This window comes from Bos taurus, chromosome 29 (genome assembly GCF_002263795.3).
Source record: "Bos taurus isolate L1 Dominette 01449 registration number 42190680 breed Hereford chromosome 29, ARS-UCD2.0, whole genome shotgun sequence".
NCBI classification, from domain to species: domain Eukaryota; kingdom Metazoa; phylum Chordata; class Mammalia; order Artiodactyla; family Bovidae; genus Bos; species Bos taurus.
This window is the reverse complement of record NC_037356.1, coordinates 44,741,009-44,753,610: the sequence shown is the minus strand read 5'-3', so window position 1 is coordinate 44,753,610 and position 12,602 is coordinate 44,741,009. Positions and strand designations below refer to the sequence as shown.

General features: G+C 55.4%; 1 protein-coding gene across 4 annotated transcripts in view; it reads left to right on the top strand.

Moving 5' to 3' along the window:
* The window catches only part of SPTBN2 (spectrin beta, non-erythrocytic 2), a 41,497-nt gene that overhangs the window by 624 nt on the left and 28,271 nt on the right, over nt 1–12,602 (top strand). Inside the window, exons 1-3 of one of the 4 annotated variants that reach the window (XM_059883102.1) lie at nt 405–424; nt 6,844–7,022; nt 12,140–12,291. In XM_059883102.1, the coding sequence (XP_059739085.1) occupies nt 6,866–7,022; nt 12,140–12,291 (309 nt within the window). In that variant the 5' untranslated portion in view covers nt 405–424; nt 6,844–6,865. Of the gene's footprint in view, nt 1–404; nt 425–2,500; nt 2,591–6,843; nt 7,023–9,436; nt 9,837–12,139; nt 12,292–12,602 lie in introns of those variants that run through there. The other 3 variants (XM_059883100.1, XM_059883101.1, XM_059883099.1) reach the window with 3 other exon arrangements.

Sequence of the window (12,602 nt, the reverse complement as noted above, 5' to 3'; positions counted from 1 at the left end):
GGGGAAGGTCAGCGACCCCGGGCCGGGGAGCTAAGCAGAGACCCGAGAGGGGCCATGGTTGCCATGGCGCCGGGCGGGGAGGGGGTGACTCGTGCCCCGCCTCGAGCCCCGCGGGGCCGCCGGCTCCAGATGGTCCCCGGCCTCCCGCGGGAGCCGGCGGCCTGCGGCAGGGGGAGGCTATTGTCCTCCTTCCGCGGCGCCGCAGTCCCGCCGCTCGCGCCCGCGCACCTCCACGCGCCCCACCGCCGCCGGCCCCGCGCGCCCCCCGTGCGGCTCGCGCCCCGTGACAGCGCCCGCCCGCCGCCTGCCGTGCGCCCGGCCGCCGCCCGCAACCGCCCCACGCGGCCGGGCTGCGGGCGCGGCGACTCCCGGTGCGCCCCCGCCCGCCGCCCTCCCGCCTGTCGGGCCAGCGCTCCGCACCGAGGTAGGTGCCGGCGCCGGGGCGCGCTTTGTCCCGGCCGGCTGGGCGGTGCGCTTTGTGCAGACGCGCGCGGGCGGCGGGGTCGGGGTCGGGGTCGGGACGGGTCGGGGGAGCCGGGGCGGGAGGATGCGGCCCCGGGTGCTCGCACCCTCAGGGTCCCTGGGACTGGATGGAGAGTCAAGCGCCAGCCAACCAGGTACCCGTGTGCGGCCGGTGGGGATCGTGGCGTGCGGGACGCGGGCCTCTCCGGAGCCCAGAGAAGAGTCTGGAAGAGTTGGGGCTGACAAACGCGTTAGGGGAGCAGGTCGCCGGGCTCTGCGCGTGTGTGACAGCGCCAGCTGTTCGCGTCGCGGAGGCGGGCCGGCCGGCGCCGGTCCAGGCGCTGCGGGCGCGCTCGGCGGTCCCTGCCCCGAGGCTGCCAGCGCCCGACTCCCTCCCGCTAGCCGGCCGGGGGCTCCCTGGGGAGCCGGGTGGGCTTCTCCTCGCCTCTTTGGTAGCTAGCTCCACGCTCTCCTTTATGCTCCCCCACAGTGTGTGAGAGAAGGGGACACGGTTGGCCGTGGTGAGCGGAACGCTGCCAGACGAAGAAAGGAGAATGAAACCCCTGCGGGTGGCGGGGAAGTGGCAGCGAAAGGTGTCCCTGTGGCCAAGATGTGTGCGTTCGGCTTGGAGTCCGTGGGCGCAGAGCTAGCGGGCAAGGCCTCCTTCTCGGGTGTTCCAGCGCCAGCGCCACAATCGGGCCTTTGCCATCCCTTCTGGCTCGGAACGACTTCAGCCCATTAACCCCGTGGCATTGCATGCTTGTCTGAGCTGCAGGCTTGTCCCGGTCCTAACCTGCTACATGCTGTCTCCATGGGTTGTTTCTCAGCGGCCCTCCTCCCCTCCGAGGGCAGCTACAATTCCAGCGCTAGTCGGTTCAGGCACCGGCAGGGTATCTACAAACCAGTTTTCCTTGAGGGTGAAGGGGGCAGAGTGAGTCCCAAATCTGTGTCTCAGCTTGAGGTGCGGGGCAACCTCTTGGCATATTCAGAAGAGCAAAGGAGTAAGGAGGAAAAAGCTAATAGGGATCTTAAATTTGTTCCTTAGGGAAACTGATGTAACCCATGGGTTACAGACTTGGGGGAGGGGCGTAGCAAGGGAGTGAAAAGTAGTCTGAATAATTCTGCCCTGAGTGGAGGATTCTGAAGGACAAGATGAAGCAAAAATCCATTCCCACTCTCCAGCCCAATTCTTAAGTTCCTTGGAGGAGAGTTCCCGGTGCTTTATCAAGAACACAGCCTTGAGGGAATAGGCTGGGGTTTTGTCTCTTGCTTGTCTTGTCTCCCTGTGTGCATCTTCCTTTTGCTATCTTAGCAGCCCTGAGTTTGTGATTTCTTTCTCCTTTTATCTCTTTGCTCGTCCATTCATACTTTGAGTCCCAAAAGATTTTTACTTTGCCAAAGTCCCCACTCCTTCTCATCTGTTATCCCTCCTGCTGTCATTGGTTCAACTCCGCCTCCCAGCCCCGTCTCCAGCCATATCGCCCTCCTTCCGGGCCTCTGATTCGCCTGTGTCCGGCCATCAGCTCTATTTGTCTCATTAGATCTCAAACCCACTCCATCTTCATTTTCCTCTCTCCTTGCCTGAGGCTTCCGGCTCTTTGTGGGTCTTGGGGTTTCTTGGGGGAAGTTGTATTTGAGTTTAGCATGGGATAGAGACTAAACAGACCCAGAAGCTAACCTCAGGTCACACTCACTCCTAAAACGTTGTGTCTTCTCTGCTCTCGTAGCTTTTCTAATTCTAACTGCTCCTCATCTTTGGACAGCAGTGGTCCTCAAAATGTGGTCTCTAGGCCAGTAGATTTAGTGTGCCCTGGGAACAGTTTAGAAATGCAGATTCCCAGGCCCCACCCCCAGATCTCTTGCATCGGAAGCTCTGGGGAACAGGGCCCACTGGTCTGTGTTTTAATAGCCCTCCAAGTAACTGTTACTCATGCAAGTTTGAGAATAATCCTGAACTTTAGAGATGAGGAGCAGAGGCTCTTCTCTGATGCCATTTTCATTCTTTCCTTGTGTTTTTTCTCTAGACCTAAAAAAAAAAGAAATGCATTTGATGAGAGTGGGGAGGAATGCTAGCCCATTCATTCAATATCTCTTTATTGAATAGCTATCATACTAGGAAAATACAAAGGTGAGTAAAACCCAACCCTTGTCCTCAATGGGTTAAAAAGGGAGCAGGCAGAGAGACACATAAACAACTAACTGTAATACAATGTGATAAGCGTAATAATAGCAGCATCCTGAAGTGCTGTGGGAGCACAGAGGAGGGAATGATCAACTGTCTCTGAGGGAGGTAGAGAATTAATCAGAAGGAGGATGTGGCGAGAGAGGGAATTAGGGTACAAGACAGACTCTAGCCGGAGGGATTGGATTTCTAGCTTTACATGCCAGCAAAACGGAGGGAAGGGGAGGGGGCAGCTGCCCTGGAAGACAGGCACTAGGCTGAGCAGTGCTTGGGCGGAGAACCTAGCAGGACCCCAAGCTTGCAGCTGGCGAGAGTTGGCTTTCTCGTAGCATGAACAATGTAAGCTACTCAGGTCTGGCCTCCAGGTCAGCGGCTAAGAATAAGGCGTTGGTGAAACTGTAATCTGGATTAGCTGCTGTACTGTCCTCTTGCCAGAGTCCAGGAATCCATGGAGAACAATCAGGTAGATGATTCTCCAGCAAAGAGAGAGACGTAGGTGAGCATGAGGCTAGGGGTACAGGCTGACTAAGGAAATAAGTACGGAGACCCAGATCACAAGCAAGGAATGATAAATCAGAGAAAAGAAACCAGGGTGGGATCTATCTAAAGAAACAGAAATCTATAGGACTCCGAAGATGGTAGCAGGGAACACAGCATATTGTCCAAAAGGCCAGGGGGCTCCAGAGCCCAAATGCTTGGAAACCAAAACTCAGAGGCCCTCAGAACTGCTGTGCTTAAGGACACCAGAAAGCACCCTATGGGGACCTGTGATCTAAGGACACCAGTGCCATCTTGGTTCCTTATCCATACAATGGCAGGCATCCCTGGAAACTCAGGGATGAAAAGCATGTATGTCTCGAATTGGATTTGGCCAGAGGGCCATTTTATCTGGGAGAAGGGGAGGTTCCAGCTTCACATTTTCTCCCCCAAGTTATAGGAGCAGCTCTAACAGCTGGACCTCACTGAGAGGTCTGGATCCCACACCTCAGTCCCATCAGGGGGACCAAGTTGGATTAGCAAAAAGAAGCCAATACATGTTTGGTTTTGTGCAGCTTCCAGGGGTCCTGGGGACACACAGTTTGGAAACGGGGTCACAGTCTGCTGCTTTGCGTTTCTGCTTTCTGTGGAGTACAAAGACGAAGCAGGGTTTGAAAACCTCAGAGGCCTTCAGGGACCAAGTAGGTAATAAAAATGTGTGACAAGGCTGGGAAGAAGCCAACAGGGAGTGGCGGGGTCTGGAGAGAAATGGCAAGCATAGGCCCACCTGAAGAATCCCAAATTAGTGGGGTTGTTTTTTTTTTTTGGTTGCACCACACGGCTTACATGAACTTAACCTCCACCAGGGATTGAACCTGGGTCATGGCAGCGAAAGCCCAGAATCCTAACCGCTAGGCCACCAGGGAGCTCCCCCAAATTAGTTCTTTTACAACAGCTCACTGGCCATACCCCTGGAGACTGGTTTTAGGAGGTTTGTGATTTCTGATAAAAGAAAAAAAGGGTCACAGAATAGAAGGGGAGCATCATATATGGCAGGGGTCCCCAACTTTCAGGATCTAATACCTGATGATCTGAGGTGGAATTGATGTAATAATAATAGAAATAAAGTGTATAATAAATGCTTGAATCATCCCCAAACCATCCCCTCCACCCCCAGTCCATGGAAAAATTGTCTTCCACGAAACTGGTCCCTGGTGCCCAAAAGGTTGGGGACTTCTGGTATATAGGGATTTTTTCAGGCAGGTCTATGCAGGGAGGGGCTTCCCAGGAGGCACTGGTGGTAAAGAACCTGCCTGCCAATGCAGGAGCCATTAGAGACTAGGGTTCGATCCCTGGGAAGGGAAGATCCCCTAGAGGAGAGCATGGCAACCCACTCCAGTATTCTTGCCTGGAGAATCCCATGGACAGAGGAGCCTGGTGGGCTGCAGTCCAATGGTCTCAAAGAGCATGGTCACACACACTATGCAGAGAGAGCGGGCGTGCTGGGAATGTCCATCCCAGAGCTAAGTGTTTGCATGGCTGCTCGTGGGGAAGCCCTAAGCTGAGGGGCCCAGAGAAACGGAATTCGAATTGGTCCTGGGCTTTGGACTGCTCCCTGTCCCATGGTTGAGAGTGTTAGGGGACTCTAGCTCAGGTCGCACCTTGCCTACAGCATTCTCTCCTCAGGATGCCCTGACTCTGCCCTAGAATTTATTTTTATATAAATATTTACAGAGCAAATTGAAAGACTCTGCTGGGGATTAGGGGAAAGGATGGATTTTAAATGAGAAAGGAGTCCTAAGCTTAGTGGAAATGAAGCTCTCTTTCCTACTGGTGGTGGTTTAGTTGCTAAGTCGTGTCCCACTCTTGTGACCCCATGGACTATAGCCTGCCAGGTTCCTCTGTTCATGGGATTCTCCAGGCAAGAATACTGGAGTGGGTTGCTAGTTCCTTCTCCAGGGGATCTTCCTAACGCAGGAATTGAACTGGGGTCTCCTGCATTGCAGGCAGATTCTTTATCGACTGAGCTATGAGGGAAGCCCCTCTTTCCTATTACAGGGAATGAAAAGCCCAAATCTAGGAACCTGAGACCTGAGCCCCCAGGGAAATCCTTGCTGTTTTCCCTTTGGGAGAGAGGGGAGGGGTAGGCAGTCCTGGCCTTCAGGTGCCTCAGGTTCCGCTTCGTGGAACCACTTAATGACAGAAGCCAAGTTCTGCCCTGTGCACCCATGGGAACACATCTCCCTCCCCACCCACATCTCACCACCCATTCTTTCTTCTGTCCCCCCAAACCACACAGGAGGTAAGGTACTTCCTTTCCAGAACAAGAGACTGCCAAGGTCATAGCCTCAACCCTCTGAAGTGGCGCTAAGGATTAAAATATCTTTGTATTTGAGAGGCACTAGGAAAATGAGAAATGCAGAATTTGGGGTTCAGTTACAGAGCCAGCCCCCTCCATGCTCTTGAATGAGTGCTGAATTACTCGAGAACTTTGAACTGTAGAGTTTTGTTTTAAAAAAAAAAAAAATCCCTAGAAACTAATCTGAAGCTCATTTGTTAGTTTTGAGAAGGACAGGGTTGTTTGTGTAACACAGAGCCGTGAGTTGTGCTGGCAAGCATCCATGGTCCCAGTTTCCCCAGCCTGAGCCCTGGAAGGGAGGGATGGCTGTTGATCTCTCTCAGGGAGCTCTGAGGGCTCCAGGAAGTTCGAGGAACATGTAAATATTGTGATTAACAGCTTGTCCTCCAGGGACTTCCTTGGTGGTCCAGCGGTTAAGACTCTGCACTTCCAATGCTGGGATGCGCAGGTTTGATCCCTAGTTGGGGAACTAGGATCCCACATGCTGCCCAGGGAGGCAAAAAAAAAAAAAAGCTTGTCCTCCAGCGTCAGAAAGAATCCTGCTTCAAAACCTAACTCTACTCCTTCCAGTGACCTTGAACCCTGGTTTAACTTTTACGGAGCAACCTCCTCATCTCTGAAATAGGGATGATAGTGGTCCCTCGCCCCACAGAGGTGATGCATGTAAGTGACGAGGACACATATCACAACTGATATTCATCGAGCACCTATTAAGTATTCTCTGTCCCAAACAAAAGAAAGAAACCGGGGAGAGAACCATACTGTGTCCTCCGTCAAACTCCTGGGCTCTGTATCCATACTTGCTAGCAGTGCATCAGGCTTGGCCTGAGAGCAGGATCTGGGTCTTTCCATCTTAAATCGCTTCCAGGGTACAGGAAGCCACCTTGTGGGAGGCAGTAGGGGAGGTGCAGGGCTCTGAACAGTTTGTGGAACCAGGAATGAAAGGACTCTGGCTTGTACTCCCTATTGCCCACGGGGTCCCAGGCCTGCTTCTCGCATTGCCCTGGAGTTTACACACTGCTGTCCAGAGCCACCCCGATGGCCATCGCCACCTTCAGCTCCCTGCCTCCTGCCCGTCTCTGGCCTGAGGCTCTGGAGCCCTTTGTCTCCACTATGTCACTCTGAGACACCGCCGCCTTCCGACCTCACTCCATATGTGTCTGTTGTGTTCCTGTCTCTCAGCTTCTCCACCATGGCTTCTCCTCTCCCACCGGGGGATGATTTCCACTGGCAAAGAAAGCAACCACAGTCTTTGGTCATCAGTAGAGTGGAGCAGATCTAGGGCAGGAGGAGAGGAAGACATGTTGAGTGGTGGGCTCAGTGGCTTCGAGATGCCCCTTACCGGCCCCATTTCCCCTTGCAGGAGCAGGAGGCCACCCACCACCATGAGCAGCACCCTGTCGCCCACAGACTTTGACAGCTTGGAGATCCAGGGCCAGTACAGTGACATCAACAACCGCTGGGACCTGCCCGACTCGGACTGGGACAATGACAGCAGCTCTGCCCGCCTCTTTGAGAGGTCCCGAATTAAGGCCCTGGCAGGTGAGGTCAGGGGAGGGCTGGGGGAAATGTTGAGGATGCCGGGGAGGGAAGCTTGTCTTGAAGAGTCCTTCAACTTCATGGGAAGACCGACGCTCTTTCTAAGCTACTGCACTAGAGTGGGAAATCCAGATCACTCTACCAAGCCCTACTCCGCAATGCCAGCCTCAAGAACAAACCACATGCAATCCACAAAGTGCCCCGGCTTCCTTCCCCCCCAAGCAGGGAGAAGCCGTGCTGATGCTGAGCTCAGCCATGCTCCGCTCTGCGCTCAGCTGACTGCCTGGCCCCTGTCCCTGAGTCACGTTCCTTAATTCTTTTGCATTCTTAGTCTTGCTGTTCTATTTCCACCCACCTCTCCCTCCCTTTCATCCTCTCCTGTCTTCCTTGATTCTCACTGTCATCTCTCACACCTGTTCCCCCTCCCTGTTCAGTAGCCGCTCCTCTCCCTCCCCACCTGTTCCTTCCACCTGCCTGCCGCCTGTTCCTCCCTTTAGTTCATCTACCCGTTCCCTGAAGCAGGTTCCTTCCACCCACCCTGGTTTCCACCGCCCATCCTCCTGGGTTGCTCTCCACCCACCTCAGCCCCTGCCTTCCCCTATGGCCTGGGTTCTCCCCTTCAAGCTCCTCTGAGCACCAGCAAACCCGTTCGACGGGCCTCCCTGCGTTCTGGGGAGGAGTTGCCATGGCAACAAGAGTGCAGCTGCCAGCTGACACCACCGGCGGCTGGCGTGGGGCTGAGTCACCCACACACCCCAAGGCCACCCACCCTGTTTGGTTTCCCTCCTCCACGCCACCCTCATCTTTTCCACTGACCTGCTGGCCTCCCAGCCCAGTGCAGTGGAAGAGGTCACAGCTACTCCTCCCCGAGAGGCAGTGCTCCCAGCGTGGTTGGGGTGGCCTCCTGGATGAAGGGAGACACTGGCGGGGGGGCGGTTCCCAACCTTGGCTGCACTTTTGACAGGATCACTCAGGGATATTTCCACAAATACAGCTTCTCAAACCCCTTTCTGGACACAATGAATTAGAGTCTTTGGACCTATGGTCCAGAACTCAGGGTTTAAAGCTCTTCGGGTAATTCCATTACTTCTGGGAATCCCTCATCATTTTCTCCTGTGCTCCCCTGTCCTTCTGGTTAGGGCTACACTCAGGCTTGTGAAACACTCATCACTGTTTCTATCGCTGAGCGAAGGCAGAAGACGTGGGTCATAGAGAATACTAAGTCTTTGGGATACTTTGGTACCCTGATTTTGGGTAGGAGTAGCCTCTAGAATGTCATGACAGCTGTGTGCACATGACGTGTGATACCCAGGACTATTTCGATGTGTGCTCAATGCATGCCAACCCAGGCTGACGGTAGGCGTTTATCTGTACCACTAAACCGGGCTCTTCTGAGGAGGCCTTGCTGTATGGGCTTTACCCAGCCCTGCGCCTTGCACCAGCAGGTGCCAGAAAATACTGAATGAAGGAGGATGGGAGGGGACAGGAGTGGGCTGTAAGTGACAAGGGCTGAAGCCCATAGAAAGGTGGGACGGGAAGGCTTCCCTGGTGGTCCAGTGGCCAAGACTCTGCTCTCCCAAGGGGGAGAACCAGGGAGAGCCTGGCTCTCCCAAGGAAGAGTCGGGGGACCTGGGTTCAATCCCTCATCAGGGAACAAGATCCCCAACTCAAGATCCCACTGCAGTAACTAAGACCCAGAGCAGCCAAATATATATACATATATATATATATATATATATGGAGAAGGCAATGGCACCCCACTCCAGTACCCTTGCCTGGAAAATCCCATGGACAGAGAAGCCTGGTAAGCTGCAGTCCATGGGGTCGCTATATATATATATTTAAGTGGGAAGGGAGTCAGGTAGATGTGCCCAGCTGTGGGTGTACTGGGGGCCTGGGATGGCCTGGCCCCAGGACGGCCTGATGGGCCCCAGGGCAGGGAAGTATCTGGAACTGGAGGTGAGAATGACAAACAAGGGAGGAAGATAACACCATCTATTTCACAAATGAAGGAAAGTAAGCAACCAGTATAGCCCCGTGCCTGGCTAGTACTGAGCTGGCTTGGCCCTTCCCGGGATTTCTCTTTCTCGGGGCTCTCGGAGCTGGGGATCAAAGCCCACGTCCTGAGCGGGACCTCCCAGAGTCACAGCCAGGGGGCATCCTCAACACCCCTGCAAACCTTCGGAAGCAGGACTTGACCTGGGGCGCGGGGGAGGCGAGGGATGCGGGTGGGGACCGGCCCTCTCGGGTCTGGTGCACTCCGAGGCAACTCCAGGCCAGACCGGCAGGTCTCGAGGGCGCTGGCGGTTCCCTCCTCCGGCCCGGGGGCCCGGCCCTGCCCCAGCCGGCCGGCTCCGCCCCGCCCCTCCCCCGTCACTGTCCGACCTGTTTGTCTGGAGCTGCCTCCGTCTCCTCTCGCCGCACCAGGTGCGCTCTGCCGACGGGTGCCGGAGCGCTCGGGGGCTCGGACCTCCCGCCGCTCCTTTTTCACCCAACTCCTCGAAACTTCCACCGCCCTCGGGCCACACGGCCTGCTAGCCGGGACCCCCGGCTCGCGGGGGAGCGGATCCTCGACGCCCCGCCCCGGCGCGGGCAGAGCATGGACTCTGGGCCGCGGGCGATCGAGAGGCAGCGGCACCATGAATGGGCACGGGGTGGGCAGGGCGCCCGGGTACAGCCTGAACGGGGCCGGCGAGTTTTACTGTGAGGCGGTGGAGGGGGCTCAGAACCCCGGGGGGCTCCTGCTCTCGCCCGCTGCCTTCATCAACCCGGCTCAGTACGCCAGCGTGCTGGAGGGACGCTTCAAGCAGCTTCAAGGTGGGCTCCGGGGGTGGGGTGGTGGGCTCCGAGAGGAGGGCTCGGGGGGCGGGGGCCACGGCTGGAGCCGCCCGGAGAGGGGGCCCCCACGGAGAGAGCGGCTGGGGGCGTGGGAGAGGAGCCGGAGCCAGGCCCCCGGGGTGGGGGGAGCATCTTCTGTGACTCAGACGGTTTGTGTTGGGAGACAAAGTGCCGGGGGAATAATTACAAGTGGCCGGGAAATCCGCGGACGCTGACAGAGCCGGAGAGGCTTGGACCCTCTGGAGTGGCGGCGGTGCCCCGCTGGGCGTGTGTCCCCGGGGGCGCGGAGCGCGGAGGCGCGGCCCGGTCTCCCTGAGACTCTCGGGGGTTGGGGAGGACGCGCCTGCCGGGGTGGTCCGGGAAGGAGGCAGGGGACTGAACCAACGGGGGAGGGGCCCAGGGCGTTTTGCTGCCCTGGATTTCTGAATGGGTGTTTGAGTGTGTGGAAACCGGGGAGTGTGTCAAAGGGATCTGGTGCAGACGGGTTCAAGTATGGGTCTGAGGCGGCTGTGTTCACTCTAGCACGCATAGGCCAGTGTGTTTCTCCTGGGGGCCGTGGTGTTCTGTGTGCCTGCGGATGTTTTGGACACCTGGTAAAGTTACGCTCTGTCTCTGGTGGTCGGCTTTGCACTTTTTTTTTTTTCCTAGCTGCCCCCTGTTTCCACGTCTTACCCCTTTTATGCTGCCTGTGAGCCAAAATGGCCTCAGCCTCGTGTGTCTGGCATGAGGGCAGACTCCCTGGATCCAGTCGTGGCTGGTGATCAGGTGGTCCCTGGCTCCCGCAGGGCCTGTGGATCCTAAGAGGAGGCCCACAGGGCATCAGGCCCTCTGAGCACTTGGTAGGACGCTGAGGTTGTCCCAGGTCCCCTGTTGGAGGTAAGAAAGACAGGAACAGACATGGGTGTGTCGCTGTGTTTTATGGGTGAGGTGCATAGGAATGTGAGATTAAGGGGTGAGTCTTTTCGGTTTCTGAGATGCTGGTGCTAAGAAAAGACAAGTGAGTCTTCAGCCCTGGCCACTTGGGTTGGGTCCTTGCACTGGGCCTCTCCAGGGGGGACATGAGGAAATCCCAGTGGCCAGAGCAGCTTCCAATGGGCTGAGCCTCTTCCCTCACTTTGTCATTTGTATTTTTTCTTTTTTTTTTACTGGAAGAAATTAATTTATCAGTCGTGGATATTACCATAAATAATGAGGCAAGAGTATACTGAATACTCATATACTGAAACCCAGGCTATAAAAATGTCGGGTCCAAGGCTTAACGCTCCTGTCCAATTCAACAAACCTTTGTAAACGTCTCCAATGTGTCAGGGTCAGTGGTATTCTCTATGTCATTTATAATAATTTCAATTTTTGTTTTTCTGGGAAATGTAACAGCATCCCCTCTCTCAGCAGCAGCTCCCCCTGTGGACAGGCAGTGGGCATCTCGTCACTTTTTGTGAGATTGGCACTGAACTCTGCCTGGCTTTCCCCTGCCCCACCCTGTGTTTCCCGGGTTCACTTTTTACCTGTTTCCAACTTCCACGATGATGTATTCACTCTTGACTTTGGAATGTTGGTGTCCTGGGACAGGATCCTCTTGCAACCAGTTGAATGAACCAGCCCAGAAATAGAGGAGCCCGTCTTTTCTTTAAATTATCCCAGGAGGGCAAGCTGACTCAGGAGACCCGCAGGCTCTATAATGTCACATCCTTCTAATGACCACTTGGAAGAGCTGCTGCTGTAATTGAAGTCCATACCCTCTCCTTTGCCCACTACCAAATGGGAACAGCCATAGCTCCTGCTGGACCGACCGGAGCAACTCTTACTCTTTCCTTCGGGTTAGATCATGCCTGAATAACAGTAACTCATCCAGGAGACATTTCATGCGGCATCTTACACGTGGTGTCTCAGTCAACACCGTGACTTGTTGAAAGAGAAAGTAATGTGCCCATTTTACAGATGAGGAAAGTGAGGCCCTAATGGATTAAACAACAGGATTTCACCACTGATACACAGCAGAGCGCTGATCCCAGGCCTTCCCTGCATGTCCCCTGCCGTAATTTCTTTCATCCTTCCTTCTCAAAGCCTGTTTTCTGTCTCTCTGTCTCTCATTTTTGTTGTTGACCCTGGTCATGAACTCATTCCAATTTATTTCCCGACTTTTCAAGTTACGGGTTTTCCCCTCGGCTATATTCCTTCCCTTCCTCCTCCCCAGACCTCACTTCCCCAGCCCCACCAACTGATGTTTAGAAGCAGGCTCCCGGTTCTTGAAGGGCAGAAATGACCCCATGTTGCCGCCACAGATGAGCGAGAAGCTGTGCAGAAGAAAACCTTCACCAAGTGGGTCAACTCGCACCTGGCCCGGGTGACGTGCCGGGTGGGCGACCTGTACAGCGACCTCCGGGATGGACGGAACCTTCTGAGGCTCCTCGAGGTGCTCTCAGGGGAGACGCTGGTGAGCTGGGGTCGCCAGGGAGGAGGTGGCCTGAGAGACAGTGGCCAGGGGGACAAGCCCTGGGGGTGGCCCTGAGCGAGAAGAGTGACACCACGGAGCAGAAAGCAGTGGCTGCCTTCTGCTCAGAGGATGGTTTCAGTTTGAGAGGCTTTGCTGTGTGGATTAAACCAGGAACATTGCTTCAGGGAGACAGGAACAGTGGCCCCATTGAAAACATTTTTTTCCCCCACTCACTCTGGGTGCAATTAATTCCCTTGGGAATCTTAATCTGCTCCAAGCCTCATCTGCAACTCAGCTTTAGCTTCCCCGGG